The 22040-nt window shown below is 44.6% G+C and overlaps 1 protein-coding gene across 5 annotated transcripts; it reads left to right on the top strand.

The window, feature by feature from the left end:
• The first annotated feature begins 598 nt into the window (after positions 1-598).
• On the top strand, positions 599-21705 carry LOC115585047 (uncharacterized). Of its 5 annotated transcripts, none has more exons than XM_030423078.1 (8): positions 599-726; positions 11423-11648; positions 12302-12359; positions 12544-12622; positions 13709-14172; positions 15207-15320; positions 18664-18801; positions 19488-21705. In XM_030423078.1, exons 2-8 carry the CDS (start codon positions 11515-11517, stop codon positions 20025-20027), a joined length of 1527 nt encoding a protein of 508 aa, XP_030278938.1. In that variant the 5' UTR covers positions 599-726; positions 11423-11514; the 3' UTR covers positions 20028-21705. The 5 variants fall into 5 exon arrangements, with proteins under 5 accessions (XP_030278938.1, XP_030278942.1, XP_030278937.1 ...); XM_030423082.1 differs by lacking the exon at positions 599-726 and adding an exon at positions 1094-1580 and having other exon boundaries at positions 13826-14172; XM_030423077.1 differs by lacking the exon at positions 599-726 and adding an exon at positions 1096-1580.
• Positions 21706-22040: the final 335 nt, after the last annotated feature.

Raw genomic sequence — 22040 nt, forward strand, 5'->3', positions numbered from 1 at the left:
TGGTGAACACGGCATTAAGGCATATCACTAATATTATTATCTTTTATAGGTGGGTCTCGCTGTTGTTTTGTTTAGCAGCACGATGTTCTGCTTCCCTGTCGCTGCTACGAGCTGCTGCTCCAGAGGGAGCGCTGACGGTCACCTACTGCAGGTAACACACTGACTACAGGTGAGCACCTCATACAACCCCCCCATCAAAAGACATGAACTATCCCTTTAAACAACCACCACTGATGATGAAAATCTACCTTATGTGAATCAAGGTTTTAGTTTTATTCCTGTTACGTTTACGACTTCCTTCCCCAGAAGATTCAGCGACAGGCAAAACACGTGTGATGATGTAAACAAACAACTCAACAAAAGTCTCGTTTAGACGTGTTAACCAGAATTCTCACTTTTTTAACTTTTTCTTTCTCTCTTAATTATATTACTCCTCTGTTTTTCACCCTCGCTGTGGCATGGATTGACCCTCATACAGCAACACCGTCTCCTGCAACCTGATAGGTGGTTTCTCTCTCCAGCAATGCCCGCAAGTCGTCAGCAGGTGGTGTTAGAGAGGTGGAGGGTTTAGGGGGGCTTTAAAGGTGCGAGAGAGTGGCGAGGTTAAAACAGGATGAAGAACAAGACAACAGTGGAGCACTTTTACATGTTTACAACATTTAAACTGTGTTGTAGAGGAGATGAAGAAGACAACATGTCAGGATGTCTCTGAGCCGAGGGGTCAGGGTGAGTTAAGAGCGGCTGAAGTTTTTTGTGTTTTCACTTTAAAAACTCTCTCTCATGTTCGGAGAGCAGCAGTTTGACCTGTTGTCTCTCTGATGAACCTTTTTTTTTACTTCTATATTATAATAAAGTCAGTGTAAAAAGATCACATGCTGGTTTCATGTCAACCAGATGTTTCAGAAAATATTCACTTTTAAATACAACAAAAATAATTGAAAACATTTAATAACAATAATTCAGACTGGTTGATCTTTACGGTCCGCGCGTAAAAGTAGGAGCTGGCTGTGATTCAGACTGCGGTCGCGCTGATTGCATCACTCTAATAGCTCCTGATGCGCTTCATGCACCTTTAGCAGGCTTTGAGAAACATCCTCCTGAGCCGGAGTCAGCCCCGCTCATTTGACAGCTCCACCCGCACTTCCCCGTCCTTCCGAGGGATGACGCTAGAATCAAAAGGCGAACTAAAAATTGGGGGGTCTCCAGCTCTGCCTGTGTCACATGGAAGCACAGTAGCCGAGCCGAGGGGATGCGAGTACAGATGGAGGGGGCTTGAGGGACTGTGGAGGAGAAACCCTGGCACTTGGAGGTAATATTGGACATCCAGCGGCGGCAGGTCGGACTCTTCCCAGCCTCCCTTCTGGCTGGGGAGCGGAGGAGCGCAGGGACGGGGCGCACAAGCGGGTCAGCGGGCGCGCAGAGGATGTCACATGCAATATGCTGCATTCGTGTTCCGTGAAGCCCAAGAACGCCAAGTTATCGCCTTTGATTGATTATGCTCGCGGGCAGCGGCTGGTCCGTGTGGAAGCAGAAGGACGCGACCAGGGTTGACGCTGCGCCTCCCAAAATCTCCGAGCTGAGTGAGTACAGGGATGCTATAGCGCAATGCTCTGTGCCTGTGGCTATGTGACAGGCTGGAGGGAGGGAGGCATGGAGGGGGGAGAGGAAAGGGAGGGAGGGTGGGGGGGTCATTCATATGTGCCTATAGATCCCGTTCGATAAGCCGCACACGCAGTCGGCGCACGGCATCCTTTTTATTTCTGAGCCAGGGGGGATGAAGCCGTGCGCGCTTTGGCTGCTTTCCTTTGTGCTCGCCCTGCCTGCCTGCCTGTTTTCCCCCCCTCTTCATCTGCTCCGGTCATACATTTAACACACAGACACGTGTGCAGCCCACCTCAGCCTCACTGCATCGCCCCCTTTTTTAATTTTTTTTCTATGTTGGCGATTTAAGCCCCGAAATGAGCGGATTTGATCAGAGAACTTCATTGTGATTTGACGCGAGGAAGGCGCAGGGAGCCTCCAATCACGCGTTTGCTCTGCGCCCGACAGTGAAGCATAAAGATAATTAACGTCAGACCTTCCGTTAACATTTGCACCCCTCCCCTCCCCTCCCTTACTCATAAATAGGGGGTGTGGGGGGGGGGGGGGGGGGGGGGGGGAGGAGGTGGACTGGCTTTGTCGTGTAAGTTGCCAGCTGACCTCAGGGACACAACATCCTTTACCATCCCCACTTTGATCTGGAAATGAATCGGAAACGCTTTGATGATTAGAGAAAGAAAAGGAGGAGAGAGAGAGAGAGAGATGGAGAGAGAGATGGAGAGGGGGGTGAAAAAAAAAATATCTCAGGCTCTACAGGCTTAATGAAACATGATAAAAAAAAAAAAACCCAGCACACTGCATCAGCTCGAAATCCCTCATTCTGTCCTTCTCTCTATGGCCGCCTATAGCCTCCACCTGCACACATCACACCCTTCACGTTTTTTTCTCCCCCCCCCCTCCCTCCTCCTCCCTGCCTCAGCTTCATCTGAGTAGTTGGTTGGTAACCTGTTGTCAGCATCACTGCAGTTGGAGGTGTCAGAGCCCAGAGGCGCGGCGAGCCGGGCAGCCGAACCGTCACCCAGCGTGTGATTGATGCCTGCTGAGTGGGTGCCATCATGAGCCACATACATCCAACCTCCCCTGACACACACACACACACACACACACACACACACACACACACACGCACACACACTGACACACGAGCCCTCCATTCTTTTATCCTTTATCCCACCGAAGCGTAAAAACACCACTGCGATGATGATGATGATGGTGATGTGGATGAATCCATTTTTGAAACTTTCAGCAATCTGTGTTGTTGTTCTGCCTGTTTTCAAGGTCCCTCATTCTGTCAGAGCAGCTGGGGGGAGGGAGGGAGGGAGGGAGGGGGGAAAGAGGATAGAAAGAAAGATAGAAAAGAAGAAGGGTTGTGAGTAATGTGATCAGAAGAAGACATCATAATTATTCTTTAATTCGCTGTGAATAATGTCAGCCGCTGTTTGTATCAGAGGCCAGCGTCGCACAGATAAAGACAGAGCCTCAGCTTTCTTCCTCACAGGGGCATGGTTAATCGTTGTTGCAAGCAAACATTTGACCTAATTCACATTCTCACACAATAGCAGCCTCCTCTCTCTCCCCCCATCTCTCTCCCTCTCCCTCACACACACACACACACACACACACACACATTGCTGTTATTTGTGTCACACAGAGGGTGAGGTTTTTGCTCCACATGAACTCCCAGGTGGTTTATCAAAACCTGAGCAGATTCGGCACAGAGGCCACGGCCGGCTGGCAGGCTGGCAGGGTTTGCTGAAAAAAAAAAAGAAAAGCAGCTCCAGTGTTATTAATTATGAACACGCATGTAAATGCAGCGCATGTTCCTAGAAAATTATAAGCCTACCGGTGTTAATTGCAACAACTGTAGGGCTAAATGTGTTCCTGCGAATGTATTTTTCATGAGGATTACAGCATAATTCCTTGTTTGACTTCGTGGCCTCGTCAGGTGCCGTGAGCGGAAACCATCCACGTGTTTTGGAACGTTCAGAGGGGGAGGAGAGTTTGTTTTAAAAAAGAAATCAGTCATTTGTTTTCGTTGAATTTTAAGCCAAATATTTCACACAGCATGTTTTTACACTGAAGGTATTTAAGTGATCAGGTCAGATCGAAGTCAACAGGTGATGTGTTTCCGCCATTTACGACTGCGTCCAACCATTACGCTCCTGATTAATTAAAACATCTTTTAGTATTTAATAAAACACAAGAAAACTGTAAAAAAAATCCAATGAGACAATGTCTTCATACGTCTTGTATTCTCTGATGAACAGTTTGAGATGTAAAGAGAATCTATTGACTCTAACGTAAGACGAGAAAACAAAAAGTCTCACATTCAAGCTCAAACAATTGTCTGTCAAAAGAAAGAAAATTCATTGGAAACTATTTGGATGATGATGGATTACAGGGATGTACCGACATGTTTGTTCTGGCTAAATATCGATACCGATCACTTGTAATCAAGGAGAGGAACAACTGATACTTGCAGCCGATGTACATTTGCGGTCAAAAATAAAAAAATCTCTGCGTTAAAACTTAGAATAGACAGTGATGGAATGTGACCACATTCAGTTCACTCAAGTACTTAAATGTTGAGGTATTTTACTTGCGTATTCCTGCTGCCATCAGAGCAAAAGTATTTTATTTTCAAATGAATTAACTTTATTTATCCGCAATTGGACACAAAAACAAACCCAGATGATCAGCCAGGCTGTCATCTATCAACCCCTAATCGATTAATCATTTAAATCATTTTTCAGACAAAAACATCGTCCAGTCTTTTCTCCATTAATAGTAAAAACAACAGACGAGTCCATCGTGAAAACAGCTGCGAGTTGTTGAAGCCCTTTCACAGTTTAAAGCGATGTAGCTTGAAAAATGCAAATCAACAAATAACTAATCGTAGTAGTGGATTCATCTTCCAATCAGACTGATCAGTTAACGGACAAATCTTCATCCATGTTGTATCATTTTGTAAATTAAACTTTCATCCACTCCTTCACTCACCTGTCACGTCTGCTGATAAGTAGATTCATTGATTATTTGATAAACAAAAACAACACACATTTGATTCCTCATTTGATAGTTTTGTTAATTATCTTTTGGGAAATTCTTTTTGTGTCACGTGATCATCAGTGTGCCTCACATCATCTCCAACAATCGTCTGATCCATAAAAATGCCCCAAATTCCTCAGTTCCAGCTGGTCATGAGTGAGATTCTGATGTCTTTCTTTGTCTTATGTGATTAAAAATTAATGATCGTGTTCGAACAAACCAGTTCATTTGTCCACATCGTCTTTGGCTTTAGGAAACTGTGACGATCATTCACTTTGACTAGTTTCTGATAAACTGCAAGTCACCAGTCCTACTTTTCTGTTTTTCCACTGACTGAAGAAGAGAAAGAAATAAACAAGGAGCTAGAACAACACTCAGTAGATTGTATACCTCTGCCAAGGCTCAACAATCCCCTTTAATTCAGTCACATCTCATTCAATATCAAACTCGATGACCCTGTATCACTCCAAACTCCAAACCACCCATCATCGATCACCAGATCTCGTATCTGCATCAAACCTGACTTTTTTCATCGGGATTCCTGTATTACGCCCTGAGAAAATCAACAAAAATGTTGAAAAGTGAGATGGATCCATCCCGTTTTCCGGATCAGCACCAAAGGTTCTTTTGGTCTATTCTGGGCTGAGACGCATTGTCCCACCAAGTTTTGTGGAAATCCGTTCTCTAGTTTTTGTGTAATCCTGCTGACAAACCAACAAACAGCCGGACAAGCGTGAAAACTAAACCTCCTCGGTGGAGGTAGTGAAGGAATTTCTTTTCAAGATGCAGCAAAATAACCTAAACTTCTCAAAAACATCTTAACGTCTTAATTTGCTGATGTTGGTGCGTACACCGTTCCTAAAGGTAAAGAATGAACTTCTACTTTGCTTTAACTGAACATACGCTACATGTGAATCACTGAAGAAAGCACGTACTAATGATCGATGATGCTCCGGTCTCCTCGTCCCTCTTGGTGAAAGTAGCCGTCTGGCCCGTGATACATGGTCGTGGCAACACCTGGCAAATCTGCACCTGCAGGTATTCGCTGGTAGTTTGTAACGAGCACACTGAGCACCACAGGCGGGGGGGGGGCTCTCTGAAGCTGAGGTGGAGGGGGGCTTTGTTTAGCAGAAAAGCAGCCGGGGGAGGACCGCTTCTTGCTCTTGCTCTGAGCACTACGTCCAATTGGTTGGCTCTGACGAGGCAGCTCTAGGGCCAGAGATTACACTGCAGTGCTGAGGCGTCACTCTGGCTGAACACCGCAGGCGGAGGCAGGGGGATAGAGGGAGAAAGAGAAGAATGGGTGGGGAGGTGTGGACAACACTCATTGAGACAGGGAAGGCAAAGGGAGAAGGCCGGGAAAACCTTGTTGGGAAATGTGACAGCTTCTTCTCATCATCTGCTTTCAGCGTCTTCAAACACCTGCCACGAGAACTCCCACGCATGTCTTCCTCCCCTCCTCGCTCTCCTTTCTTTTCCTCCACACCTACACCTTTCCCCTCTCATTACCCTTTCCGTCTCCGCTCCTCAGCTCTGTTTGTCAAATCAGCACAGATATAATTACACTGACGCCGTTGCTACTGTAATTCAAATTATCACGGCGTCACAGGTGCATATGGTTCCTTTAAGTCCAGCGTAACATTTCACACCGCTCGCTCGGGAAGTGAAGTCGAAGCGCAGTTGGATAAATTAGTGGCATTAAAAGCAGGTCGCAGTCTGCGAAATGTTTGCTGGCTGCTGTTAAAATACACCAAAACAGTTTTGATAGACGTGCTGGGAAAACATGTTCACTGCCGCTGTCACTTCCCGAAGACATGCTCAAAGAAGTGTATAATTATGTTGGATATCCGGCGTATGAAAACATGACTTATTGATAGATCATATTAACAAGAATTGGCATGGCGCTAATTTGAATTTGGAAACAAAGCAGTCGTCTTCCGGTCAGGACGCCCCGAACTCACAAAGAAAAACTACAAGCGGGCGTGCAGGAGAACCACCGAGACGTCCGAGTGTGAAATTTGGTGCATATTGGATTTCATGCAGAGAACAGCTGGGTTCAAAGCTGGATCTGCAAACAAGAAATGCAAATCAACCCAATGCCTGTGAACCTTTCTTGTGCAGAGCCTGATAAACTGTCCCATCCGTACTCTGCCTGTTACAATAGAAAAGCAAACACATAAAATAGTGAAAGTCAAATATTGTATTCTGGAGAAGAAACCTTCACAAAGAAAGCAAATAAAAGATTGAGGGAAAAGTTCCACATGGGTAAAGCTTCAGTCAGCGTAGATCATTGAATCCAACAGTGCTGATTTTATTGATCTAAAGGGGGATATTATAGCTCTAACAGGCCACGCCTCCACTGACAGATGTTCCTCTTCTTCGTCTAAAAACAACTAGACCTTTATTATATATTTTTGAGTTTTGGACTTATATCATCCCAAATGTTTCCAACAGCATTCAAACCCAGAGAAATCCACATGTTCACTCAAGATAACGTGTGTTTTCTGATCGCCTGCTGCCACTCCCTACTGCGTCAGCGTGTTTGATTTCAGGTCATCCTTCACTAAACTCAGCACTCACCAGAGACGCTGGTTCTCTCGATTCTCTTCCCCCTCTCCTCTCTGAGCAAAGTGCACTGCTAACATCAGTTTGCAGGCTCCATAGCCAATTAGCTAAATATTTAACAGCCTCTAAATGCGTCTGCAAGTATCACATGTGGACCAAACTCTTCAGTACCACCAGTAGACGACATGATCCCCCTTGTTAGCTAAATTCCATCCCACCTTCATCCCCTAGTTGCAGAGAGCGTGCATGGGCAGAGGGGTTGTTTGGATGAACAACCTGATTGATTGATCCTCTATCTGACTGAGGTTAAACAGAATCTAAAGCCCTGATTTAGGCTCTGAAATATCAGAAGCCTAACTGTGCCGTGTGTTGTTAAATCTAATGCGTTGCCCATGGTGCTAAAGAAACAGACGGTTCTGTAAATGTGCCTTTTTTTCTTGTCCCCTCATGTCAGTTTGGTCTTGGATCTATAATATTCACTCAACTATATACTCTACAGTGTAGTGCCACCTTTCGAAGTGTAGTCATGGATGAACCAGACGACCATGGAGACACACTGCTGTCCAAAGTATTGTTATAGTGTTACTATATTGAATCAGTAGCGTCCATGTTGCTAAAGATACACCAGTAAGCACGCAGGTGGTCGAGTGGTTAGAGCGCATGCCACATATGCAGTCGACCCTGGTTCAATTCCGACTGAAGGTCCTTTGCTGCATGTCACATCCCCCTCTCTCTCTCTCCCATATTTCCTATCTGTCTACTGCTTAATAAAGGTGTCTATGCCAGAAAAATCTTTAAAAAAAAAAGATACACCAGTAGACTAAACCACCTCTGTAACAACTTATTTTAGGCGAGACATGACTACAAATATCTTCTCGAGACAAGTTGGCTTCAGCACAAGTTTGTTTACTTCGCCTCTAGTTCCCCTGCTGGTGTTCAGCCTGCCAGCGGCTGTCAAGCCAACACACTGACGCCCCCTCCAACCATCTGAGACGGAAAGGATCATTTCTGATATTTCCCCAAGGACCTTTATCCCTTTTAATAAAGATTTTTAGCAATACAAACAACAAAGGATCACTTAATGAGGTTTCAGTTGGACTCCCATGTCTCTCACTGATGGCACAATGTGTGACATGTCGTACCTGCTTGTTCACTGGACTGCTTCCTTTATGTGTGCAGACGGACCTTCAGGGTTAACTGTTGTTAACAATAACACAGAATATCCTTCAGTAAAAGAAATTCCACAGGACTCTTTTTCTTTTGAAGAAGCTAGTTTCTTTATTTCCCTCTTCCGTCTGTGGTCAAAACAGTAAAACCCTTGGTAAAAAAAAACACTTTGAAGTTTACCCGAGAAGTCAGATCAGAGTGACTATCTAATGTTTTGATCAAAAGTGCATTAGACCAAGACTGGTGATGTTTTTCACAACGCAGCTTTGAGCACATCTGTGTACGTCGGCTCTGGTAAACAGACCACTGACGGACATGCCAGCAGATGTCGGACTGTCTGCCAGTCCACAACTTCGGTTCACACCAAAATACCACCACAACTCTTTGACATTAATTTAAACAGACATTTATAAAGCTCAACAGTTAGGTGATCGATCAACCATATTTAAACGGCGGCCATTTTCTCAGGGTGAGAAGCTCAATTGCTGGGATGCTGTCACGCTGCTGAGTTCCAGGTGGCGAGTGGAATAAACGCAGGGAATCCGACACATTGTTAAAATGTCATCCCAATTCCTGATCAATCAGAAGGTTAACGATCATGAATATTGAAAAGGAAAAACAACATATTCGATAAGCCGTAAGCTAACCTTATCTCCTTCACTAACATTACTGTTGGATTACATCCAGTGTTAAACAACTGTGTCCAAGATGTGCTCAGATATTTTAGATTTGGTTTTACGCCTTACCGGTCTAGGAGGTGTTTGAAAGCTGGCGTTAGCTGTTGTCTAACAGGTTAACAAATATGTTGTTTTACCTTGAATTGTAGCCCGATGTCCCGCTGGATTTTCACTATCAATTGTCTTTTCGGTGTCTGATCAATCAGGACTCGGTGAAATGATAACAGTTTGTCAGGTTCCCTTCCTTTAAAGGACTTGCAATCTGAAACACTACGTTTGAGCTTCCTAAATGGCTGCCGTGTGAGTACGATCTATCACTTTTCATCCGACATGTTTCTCCAATACTTTTTATGGCCTCAGATTACTATTAGCAATAGTCTGTTTGTCAACCTTACGCAGTGTTATTGACTCAATCTTGCTTTCTGGATAACAGCTGAGCCAAAGGGTGAGTGAGCAGAGTATCTCCCGCTGCTGAACAACTTCTCCGTTGCGTAAGAACCTTATTTATGATCCCATGTGCCGTATCGTAGGCAACTGGATGTGTTTCAGTTTCTTGAAGACGTTTCACCTCTCATGATTTCAGAGTCGTTAGGGCCACAACGACCCAGAGTCCAAACTCAGAGCTCGCACGTGTCCTTAAGGACTCTGTAAGGACACTCCCACACAGGGTTTAAAAGCCTGGCAACTCCTCCCCAGTTTGTTAGAACTGAAGAAGCCTCTTGGATGAGAGGTGAAACGTCTTCAGGGAAATGAAACACATCCAGTTGCCTACGATACGGCACTAAGAATGACCTGGAAGACTGAGAACCTCCATCAACTTATGTGTGATTGTTCCAACTTAAAGTAAAATCTCAGATGTTGGCAGGGAAACGGAATAATTGCTTGACGTTATACTTTGATCGCAGAAACGCATGAAAATAAAAAATAATGGTCTTTTCTTTGGCAAGTGGCCATCGTATAAGTGGGAGGCAACCGTCTTTTGCCGCGTTGCACAGTTCTGGCCTCCCCATCGTCCATTAATTCCTGATAATGAACGCCTCGTCGGGCACTATCCTTTACTTAAATCACAAGGTCATGAGCCGATTATTTTAGTGTAGAAGAGGCTAGAATGAAGAAAAACGTACCAGCAAGTCATTTGAGCTGCTCCAGATTGACATGTTTGCTGTATGTGGACAGAGCGCCCAATAATGTGGTAGTTTTCTCCTAAAAAACAACAACGACCGTAGTCTTAAGGGGTCCATGATTTAGCAAACAGTCAGAGAAGACACACATTGTTCACCAGGCTACAGCAAATGGTTATCTGAAGAATTAATTCTGCCTGGAAGCAAAGGATCTATGTGGAATCCATTCCTAAAGCACGTTGTTTAAAGTCTCAGATTGAATCATTAGCGAGGACGAGGGAGGAAGAGTTTTGTCTGAATGTGTTGTTCGAAACTGAACAAACACATGCGAGACACTCGGATCAGACGCAAACTCAAAGTTTCACATCGAAAACTTCACTTTGACACGACTCCCTCAGGCTGCCATTCAGTTCTCGCTGTGGCTGATGGACAAGCGACACACACATAATAAACACACATGGAAACACACAGTCACAGCAGACAGATGGCGTGATTTGACAGAGATTAGAACAGGCTTGTTTGGTCTTTCTGTTACAGCTCTTTGTTTTTATTGTTTATTTGAAACATATTACACTGCCAAATGTGAAATTGTCTGGCAAGCGGCGTGGAGCAGAGAAGAAGCAGGAAATATGTTTCTGTCGGCTCGCTCTGCTTTCATACTCGTCTCCTTCAGTGGTTCAGGCTCAACTGGCTGCCGGCATGTTCAGCCTCTCTGTGACTCATTGTACCTCCTCAATATGTATGTTTGTTCTTATTTGACTGGTTAAAACCACAGGAGATTTGTATTTACTCCCATGAATTGTAGCAGCTACCTGACAAACAGATGAGCAGTTGATTCTCTGTGTTTTCATATATACTTTTTCATTATGGAGCCGCTTTTAAATGTATAACTGTTGGATTACTTTCAGGTGCAGGCTCACTTTCATGCTGTGTAGACCTAGATACCTCAAAATCTTTGTTGGTGAACAGATATAATGTTGATGTCTATGTAAGTGTGACACACAAAGCTCAGTAATCCTTCAGACAAGGTAAAGCAGAAGCACATGCCGGAGGCATAATGTCTGTTCACTTCACTGCTTCAGCGCTGGATGGGAATTCTCACGTTTCCTCTTTTTCAAACTGCTGGCCCCCCTCTGCTCCCTCCACCGTGAATATTTTCCTTCTGGTTCCGCTGCTTTGTTAACCTACTTAATGTTTTGTAAAGGTTAGATAATTTTGTAATGAAGCACCACTCTTTGCCTGCAGATCCCAGTGACACCGTGGCACTTCCCTGCGTGCATGAGTTGTAAGGGTGTGAGTGTGAGTGTGTGAGAGCAAGTGAGCGCCAGCGCTCCCACATGGCCTCCATGCAGGACGGGCTGAACTTCACGGCTCCTCCCTACGGCAAGGTCCTGCTGCTGGGTGCTATCGCTGCTGCCTCAGCCTTTGTTGTCACGATCCTCATCGTGGTGCTCTGCGTGGGCTGCCAGAGGTGAGAGCACGCACTGTGCACACATGCATGACCACACACACACATACACATACACACTGTTTACACATGCACACAACAATAGTGGAAATCCTTTACTTCAGAAAAAAAATACTCAGTTACAATTAAATGTAGGATTTACATTTTTAATTATGAACTTACTTTACTATTTCTGTTCTGTTTAAAAACGTTGAGTTGTGCACTTGAGCTGCAAACTTTTGATAAACGTAAAATGTGTCCCAACAAACCTGACAAATATAATATATGATTATAAATGAAGCATTCTTGGTGCTACAGAGATGTCCTGACCTAAAAATCATCTAGACATAAAGAAAAATGCTTTAATAACATAAGAAGCATTTTTATAGTATTTAAAACAAAAATTACGATTGATATATAATTTTGTACATGAAAATACTCAATTACTGTGCTTCAAAATTGTACTCAAGTAAACTACTCTTCAGTAAATGTAATCAGTTACTCTCTACACTGGCACGCACACATGCAGAGATACTCTGTGTGTCCTTCTCATGCACGCACACACGTGCACAGTCACGAGATGACTAAGACACACATGGACGATGACTCAAACACACACAAGTGCATCACTGTAGTAAGTGTCAACCTGTGTGACAGAGCGGTTGTGTTTACCACAGGAAGGGGAAGACACACAATGTTCCCGGCGAGGGTGGAAAACACCGTCTCATGGACATGGTAGGTATCAGGCGACGCTGCCCCTCCATGATTTTATGTGTTTGTGTTCGCTGCAGAGGTAGCTGGAGTAACTCTATTCATCAGGGAACAATATCATTCAGAGGACACCTCTTCAGTCTTAATTAGTGTTTAACCGGGCTTTTGTGTGTGTGTGTGTGTGTGTGTGTGTGTGTTGTGTTGTCAGGGTATTCTCAGGCAGTCGAAGCTGCGGTCCATCAGCAAATCAGACACTGAGATGAACAAGATGAACTGCAATGGCAAAAGTGAGTCCATCTTTCACATACAAATCCTGACCTGTGTGCTCTGAACGCCACCTCACTCCACCCTGGTGAAAACCTTGTTATCGACCCCTAACGAATCCGAACAGACGGGTTCCCTGTTTCAGCTGCATGACGAAGCACTTTTGACGCCATCGGAATAAAGAGATTTTTGAGCGAAAGGGGTAGAAAGTTTGTAATCCCGCAGCTCATTTAAAAGCGTGAAAATAAAAAAAGCAAACAGTTGAGCTACAACGTTTCTACACTAACAGAATCAATATTTGTGTCTGTGAAATGGAGAATTAATTGGTCGATTTCGCAGCAGATCAATGGCATGACAAGCAAATACATAAATGGAACATGTTCTGATTGTGCTTCATCCGCTTTCATTAATGCCAGTCAACAAAAAACAACCCCTAAAAATACAAATGAACATTTAGGGAAATCATCTCCGAACAATAAAACGTGTCACCACGCATTTTTCTCCGTGCGATCCGTCTCTAATCCGGCCCTAAATTTATGCAAAACCTTTTCTATATTAAAATTTAAGGATGCTTTGGAAGAGAAATTTACCCTAAAACAGAATTCACATCGCATTCACGGCTCAGCCTTATTCCACTGGACTGTTCGGGCTCGATTTATGAACATGCATCTCTCTCTCAAAGACAGAAATCAGAGAGCCAAGACGAGTCCTGGAGCGCCATCACTGACAGTCAACAGGGAACTGTGTTTGTGGGCACTGTGACAGTAGCCTGAGAGCGTTTGAAGGAATATAAGCATATGTCCTGCTTCATGTTTGTCCTGCTTCCACTGCAGTGGAATGAAGTCAAGTTGGACGCAATATTCTCAAACATCCACGTCAGCTCCCAGTTAACTGTCAGCTCCAGATTTTACTGAACCAGCGAGAGATTTGTCCACGTTCAGATATCTTTGTTGAATTGTCCAGCGCGAGAGAGGAAACGTGTGTGAATTCTGTTTTCTGGTGGGCGTCCTGTATCTGCCTTGCAGAGGCAACTAAAAAGAAACGTCCAGCAAGCATGGACCTTCTGCTGCTGCTCAGCTGCCGGTCTAACTCTGACCTCCGTTCTCAAGGCAGGCAGCTTCCCCAGATCCCCTCTGGGACTGGAGAGGACGGAGAGCACACTTACTCAGAAGTGGGCCGACGCTCCTCCACCACACGTACTGACGATGCCCTCTACGCCATGGTAGGCAGGGCCGGGCAGACGGACACGCCGGCCCCTCCGGCAGTCCCTGCCAACACCCCGGCTCCTCCTGACCCAGACGGGGACGTGGAAGGAGGGCTGCCCGAACCAGAGGCCCAGGTCATGACTCCACCTCACCAACCAGAGGCGGCCGAGTACGCCTGCGTCCGGAAGCTGAGGAAGGCAGACAAGGCGCCCCAGAAGAGGGACAGCGGGACGGATATGGGGGAGCCGCCGGCGCCGCCTCCAAGACACGCCCCGCCGTCGCATCCCGCCCCTCCTCCACCACACCCTCACAGCACGAAGTTGCCCCGCAGAAACGTGGATGCCTTCAATGTCCCATCATTCCCAAAGGTTGGTAGAGGAACTTTTCTTTTTAATCTGATGATGTTTACAAAACAGTTTCTGAGCTTTAAAGTTCATACAATGGATATAGTGCTGTAGTTAAACCAGATCAAGGCAGGAAGACCACGAGACACAGCTGAAATCTAATAAATGAAACTCATGTAAAGATTGTTTTAGTTATTCTTGTTTGGGATAAGTTTAGTTAAACATAGACCTTTTTCACATGGCAGCCATTTTCTTTTGAAGTCATGCACGGGGCGAGAAGCTTTAATGCTGCGATCATGTCGCGTTTTCTTAGTTCCAAGTTGGTTAAACTGGTGAAATCTGACAAATTGTTATCATGTTACTACTTCCTGATTGATTGGCGACTGAAAAGATGGTTATAGTGAAAATCTGGAGGGCCATATTTCAAAATAAAACAACATATTTGATGCCCCATTAACTAACGTTAGCATTCAACCACTTCCTAGCTAACATTAGTGTTTCACTTCGAGGTTCAAATAGATGCAATCCAAGATGTCTGTTCGGTTAACTAAAACCTTTCCTGACATATTATAATACAAAGGTAACGTTAGCTAAGAAGCGGTTGCCTGCTAATGTTAGCTAACAGGGTGAGCAAACGTTGTTTCACCTCGAAACATGGCTCGATGTCTCTCTGGATTTTACCCATCTATTGTATTTTTTTTTTCCTGATCAATCAGGGAGTAGTTAACTGATATTTTTTCAGATTCTCTATGTTTACGCGACTTGTAACTTGAACGCAGGACGACAACATTCAAGCTTCCCACCCTGAGGAATAATGCTGCCAGGTGAAAATGGCTGCTGTGTGAATATGATCTGTTGTGCTATTTATACATGTGTAAGCAACTTTTGAGGTGACAGGTCATGGAGAGATTATTTTATGGGTGGGTAAGGATTAGATTAAGTCTTTAGATTAGATTATTTTCATGGAAAGAGATTAGATAAAAGGGCAGAAAACATGTGATATGTGACATGTAATTTAATTGAGAACCATTCATTTTGTTATTTGATGTCATTCAAAGGCAATAGCTTCACATCTTCCTGATCAGCCTGGACAGCATCATCGTGTAGAGGTGAACAGGATTCAGTTTTTTGGGCAGACGGAAGTGATGACTGGAGGGGAGAGAAAGTTAACAGCTAAGTCGTGTAGTTAGTTTTTTCTCCGGAGGTCCGAGGTGAGATCATACAAAGCAGATCAAGACTAAATCAATGCACTGACTTGCCAGGAAGGCCCTAAAAATGGATGGCGATGTCTGTCAGTCAGTCATCTGGACCGAAACACTTTGGGATGATCCCCTGATCTCTCCTCTGATGTCACCATGAGGTTGACACTTAATGAAATAGCTTAGATCCAAAAGGGATAGCCGTGAAATCTGGTACATAAAGTCATATAAACCCCCCACCATGAACTGTAATAACAAAAGACCTTCGGACTTTTCACAGTCAACCGATCCATTTTAGTTTTTTGTCTAAAACTTCGGTTTATGACCTGCACAAATAATGACGTCCCATCAGCCTCAGCTGCACTTTGTGGTAAGTGCTAATTAGCAAATGTTAACACGCTAACCTGCTAAATTTAGATAGTGAACACTGACTGTGTAACATCACCATGTTAGCATTGCCACAGTGAGCACGCTGACATTAGCATTTAGCTCAAAGATCAACCGTGCTCACGTATGCACAACCTGATATCACTGCAGTGGTGTCGTTCATGACACATAAACGTTAATGTTACTCCAGGACTGTTATTGAAACTGACCAATCGGGTTTTTGCAACGTTGTAGCGTAGCCTGGAAGAACACACACACGGGGGGAGTTGTCCTTTTTCAAATATACTTTATAACTTCTACACTTAACCCACTGAGCCACTGACAGTTTGCTCCAGATGTGGACTTTGTCCCAGTTTCGTAATATAGAATTCCTGGAGCGACATGAAATATGATGTCTCGGGAACTCCACCAACACGAGCCGCAAAGCTGTGACATCACAACCGCGTGACTGCTGCGTTGCAATGATGGTCCTGGAACAACATTAATTATGATGTTCTGGGAACAACACCAACCGAGTTCAATCTCACAGAGCTGCTAGCATCACTGGAGCTGTTGGCAGGCATTAAGATTAAAATAGCTCTGTGTTAAAAAAAAAAAAAAAACCCACAGGGCTTTGCAGGGCGTGTTGATGCAGGTAGAGAGAGACTGACTCTCAGATGTGTAAATTTGAAGGCTATCAGATGCCAAAACGCCGTGCAGCCAGTTATAATTTTACAAATCTGGACACTTATCACAGAATCACTTTTTATTTTTTATCTGTGGTTGTGGGTTGTAAAGTAAGTAGTAAAAATACAGAGTAGTTTTCACGCCATAAATGTGAGCACAGATTCACATCAGTGTTCTGTCGGCACACGCACATTTCGAGAGGAAGGTTATGTTTGTGCTACGGAATTATGTTATAGTGGCATTTGACGATAAGGCAGCAGATTTTTCAGGACATGATTGTGTCGCTTTTAGCATCGAGCCAGATTGAAGGATCAAGTTTCACCTGAAAATGAAAATTGAGTCATTATCTACTCACCCTAATACAGATGGAAAAGGCGAGTGAAGCTTTTTTGGGCCGCAAAAAACATTTCTGGAGCTTCACAGCAAAACAGCGTCGCAGTATTCTCCCAAACAACTGAAGCGGATGGTGGAAAAACGACAGAACAGAAACATTCAACGGCTCCATACAGACGGTCCGGCGTAATCCAAATCTCTGGAAAATATCGAGATCTGAAATCGAATTGGAAAGACGTTACTTACACCAATTTTAAAGCAGAAATCTTCATAGTAGCTGCTGAGCTAAAAGTGTTAGCGTAAGACTCGTCTGAAGTGAGTGCTCAAACGTTTCAATCAAATTTGGCACCTTGTTGCCTCCAGAGACTTGGATTATGCCTGGCGAGCTGTATGGAACCATTATATATGTTTCGGTTATTGTTCTGTTGATTCAAAACAAGTCAATATACACAATGTTTTGCTGTGAAGCCGCAGAAATCTTTTGTCAACTACGACACTCTACTTTTTTTATATTTTCCCTGTGGTCGTTGCTGTTGCCCCTCTGCGTTGACGGACCGGCCTCTTGATGGCTGCATTCTTCCATGCAAGGCTGGAGTCTGTCGTCCAGTCTTCAGGCTCATTTATGCTCATTGTTAGATTTGCGTATGGACATGGACGGAGCCTTCTGTCATTGCTCTGCGTTAACTTCGTCTTTATTTCTACACGTTTTCTGAAAGCTTTCGGATACAGACCAACAGAGCGGTGCCTCCGATAGCCACGGGGAGCAGCGTAGCAGTGTAGCCTAGCAAGACACGGCCGCAAGACAAGAGGAAGAAGTTTTAAAAATGGTGGACCTTTTTGAGGAGGGCTAATGTGAGCTGGTGAAAACTTTAAACATCTTTTCCTGGTCACAGAGACAGACAGTTACTGGGAGGACAATGACGGTAGCGAAGAAAAAGTGGCTGTCTCTGAGTGGCGCCTCCTAGTGGTTGTATCGCTCAACATCCACGCCAACGGACGCGCCTGTTCTCGTATGTAAAACGATCTTAAATGAGCCTTTAGCCGAGTTTAAACGCAGACAGTCCGTCAGTTTGGTCTTCCTGAGGTCCGATTGGCAGGCTCAGTTGCCGGCTGCACTGACATGTAACAAATGTCTTTGCGATGTTTCATCCTGTAGTTCTTTGTCAGCATCAGTATTAATATGCGGCGTGTAGTCCAGGTACAGCGAGCGGGATCTTTCTGTCAGATTTCCTGATGATGCTGCGGAGGATCCACACGGATCGTAATTGTGCCGGTGTTGCAGTTTTCTCTGCACTCGGCTGCATCGCAGACGGTGTTGTGATATGTTAGCACGTTCGTCTGAAGTCTGGGCAGCGAGCTGTGTTTATTTGTCGAAGAGTTCTTGGCGATATCTCTGTTTTCGGCAGTGTCACCCCCTCCATATGTTCGCAGCAGGAGGACTGTCAGCTTATAATGTGGGTATGAGGCTTTTGTGCTCCCTTCCAGGTGACAGTGGGAGACCATTTGCTGCCCCGCGTGAGGTCAGCGAGGTCGCCGCTCTCTGCCGTGACCCGAGTTCAATAACACGCACAGTTCACAGGCTTACATGTGTACACAGTCTGCTCACAGGGCTGCTCGCCACTGACTTTCTTGCGGATGACGCAACATGTTGAAATTGAGTCATCCAGAATACAGAGCGCACGCTTCCTCACGTTCAAGCTCCACCTTCCAGGGAAAATCTATTCAACGCTTTATGAAATCCAGCCAATATGTGTCTGATGGCAGCTCTGTGCTACGACACTTCACTGCATGTTTAAAGTGGTTCATATTTATCTATTTTTCTTCTTTTTATTAACCCCACTGGATCTGGTTTTAAAAACACAAATACTCAAAGAAGACATGCATGATAATGAGCTCTGCCCTAAATGTAATTTCTTGTTGCTGCTGACAGGAAGTGATGTTTATGGGCAACGGAGAGCAGTACATCTGGAAGCCTCCAGAGGATGAGGAGATGCTCATGCACCAAAATAAAGTCCTGGGACCGTTGGGTGCTCACACAGTGGAGAATATACAACCGTCTGCTGCTGTGGTGAGTCAGTGTGTGCGTGCTTCTCCTGTCTGTCGCTCGGTTTATATATTAAATTCCTGCGTTGAAGCTCCCTGTTCCCCGTTTTCCCCTCAAATGTAGGTTACTTCAATATCACACAACACATCTTTTCATGTTGTTTTACAGCATCAGTGCTCTGTAGCTACTTGAGGAAGCACTTCAAGCTGAGATAAACAATATAAATACCTGGTGGAAGGTCGTTCAATAAATGTAGAGCTGTCCTGGATGTATTCCAAGAGTCTTACAACAATCTGAATGAAAAATAACGTTCAGTGTGCTTCAGATGTTTGACTCGATTTCATCATTTATAGACAGAAGCTGAGAAGGACACACGTCGTTGCTCAGTTTGTGTGATGTGAGCTGTAAGTCTTTATTTTTTATTGTGCAGCAGATGGAATAAAAAAAAACATGAAAGGAATAATTCAGTGTTTTGGGAAGTAAACTTAAAGTATACTTTGCTTTGGGACGATTGTTGACGTTGTACAGAGCCAGGTTATCTGCTTCACCCTGTTTCTAGTTTGTATGCTAAGCTATGCTAATTGGCTGCTGACTCCAGCTTCATATTTAACCTACACACATAAGACTGGTGATGATCTCCTCATTTATCTCTCCTGAAGTATTCCTTTCCTTTCTGTCTCTAATCTCGGTGATGTGTTGTCTGCCTGCAGGTGGCTGAGATGTACTCAAAGGTGTGCAAACCAGGAAAGAAGAAGAGAGCTGTGCCAGGGTCTCCCCCAGGCAACCAGGGCTTCCGGACCTTGGGTCGTGGTGACCGGGACCGAGACCGGGACGGGGGGTTTAGTGTAGTGGTCAAACCCCAGACGTGGGCCCTTCAGGAGGGCAAAGCGGTCGGAGGGCCCCTTGACGACCACTGCTACGAGTCCATCGGGACGGAGGAGTGCGATCTGGCCTACGAGAACCTGGAAGGTGGAGGTGCCTGGAAGCGGGAGAGGCCCCCCAACACTTGTGCCACCCTGCGGCCGAGGAGGAAGAAAGCCCAGCAGCCCTTGCAGCAGCAGCAGCCTCCGCCGCCGCCGCCGACGCAGCAGAACCCCAAGTTACAGCACCTGCCTGCCAAAGCCCTGCTGCTGCCGGGGGAGAACCTGTACGAGAGCATCGGCGACCTGAAGCAGGGCTCCGCCACCTCCAGCACCACCACAATCTTCACTTTCAACGATGGCATGGAGATGTATGTAACAGGGCTCTGAGGTGGCGGCTGCACTGTGACCCCTATCCTTCCAACGCAAGGAGCTGAGCGAACGCCACGAGGAGTGACGGCTGAGCCCCTGTCATGCTCACCCACACATACTGTTTACATTCAAGTCATAACATCATGCCTTTCACAGGCTCGGAGGCCTTGGGGCAGTAATGTTGATCTGTTATGACCTGGGCTGAATACAAAGTCCAGTCTATAAACCTTATAACGAATCCAAAGGTAGTGAATAATAAATGAGCACAAGACCACTGCAGAGCAATCTGTAGGTGACAGTAGCACTTCTATTTTACTGATACATATGTGCAAAGCACAATAAAGTAAAAAGCCTAAATTCTTCCTCAATTCTAGCGGGTAAAAATAGATGTTTACCTGGTCCTATAGCAGGACTCCTGTTTGGGGGAAAGACACGTCATTGTGTGAAATCTTTTGGTAGCACTTAGTCTGTCATGAGCAGGCCTTCCCTGTAGTTAGTCAAGATGTGATTCAGGACGGCATCTAAATGATATAAAGGAATGAATTACTAATCAAAATGCTTGAAAGCTCAGGGACCAAGAGAATCAATTATGAGAGTATTATAAGAAAAAAAATTGCACACATTTTGCATTCCTCCTCGAAGCTTCGACTAATTTAGACCATCATTGTATTGAAAGAGCGAGCGTATACTTTCCCTCTGTCATGTTTCGTTTCATCCTACATGGACTGAACACTGTCTCCACTGCCGTCTGTAAATGAAGTGTTTTACTTTGTTGATCCTGTTTCTGCACTTTGCCTGCTACAAGTTGCATGCTAAAAAAGTGAAAAAAAAAACAAAACAAACAAAAACAAAAACAAAAAATCAAGCACTGTCATGTGGTACCTCTATATGAATGTTTTTTATTTTGATTTTATCGTCGTTGGTTGTTTATTTATTTATTTTTATTAGTGTGTTGCTTTATTTCTCTGTAGAGCACAAAGCCAGTTAGATTGAGGACGTCTTTGGCTCAGTGGGACTCTGTGCAGCAGAGAGGAGAGGTAACGCTCTCTCGCCCTTTGGCTGCCGCGCACACGGCACAGACGAATCAAGACTAAAGACAACTGCTCACGTGCTAAAGGTGGAGACAGACCACTCATCCGCCCGCCGCCACACTCACTTACACGCACTTGCGCACACGCACGCACACACACACACACACACTCTAACACACACCCCTCTCTTGCTCAGTCCTCACTCATACCTGTGGACCGTCCATCTACGTAGTCCCCCGCCTTGTGGTCATATGAATCTGCTTGGGTTTCACCATAGTGCAGCTCGGAAAGCTACAGTAGAACTGATGTGTATTAGCAAACGTTCATGTCTCATCGTCATTCCATCGATGATAAACTCTCTCTCTCTCTTTCTCTCTCTCTCTCCTCTCTCTCTCTCTGTTATCAGTGTTAAAAATATTGCAGAAATTACAAAAATGTGAAGCAAAACGGTTTCCCGCTAAGCAGCAGAGCATCACCCCGGAAGGAAAACACACACTCAAAAATTGCATCCAGATCCTGGACAGTAACGGTGATTTCCATTCGACCAAATATTCCCCCCCGCAAAAAAAAAACAAAAAACAATGTGATTATACTGTATGTTGATGCAATGTGTATGTACATTACAAAAGAGAAAGAATAATAAATATATCATCAGTGTCAAGAAATCTATCTTTTTCTATTACGTTTAATTGTGTTTTGGAATGACTTATCTTGTGACACAGAAAAACTGCAAAAACAGCTGCAATGTAAATTTTCAGTGTATTCTGTTTGTTGTTTTTTGAAGCCATGAAGCTAACGGTGTGTTCTTGGAAAAAGCCCAGCTAAGTTAAATGTGGCAGCTAATGTTGTGTGTTTGCTATTCAGACTACAGGGTCTTGTACTCAGAAGCGTGTAATTAAGTGCTAAGTGCAAAAGATTGTAATGTTTTATATCAAGATTACTATTCATGAAATGTCAGTCAAGTTTATACTTTTGTAATAAAGTGGCACTTTAAAAAAAA

This window comes from Sparus aurata, chromosome 7, assembly GCF_900880675.1.
Source record: "Sparus aurata chromosome 7, fSpaAur1.1, whole genome shotgun sequence".
NCBI classification, from domain to species: Eukaryota; Metazoa; Chordata; class Actinopteri; order Spariformes; family Sparidae; genus Sparus; species Sparus aurata.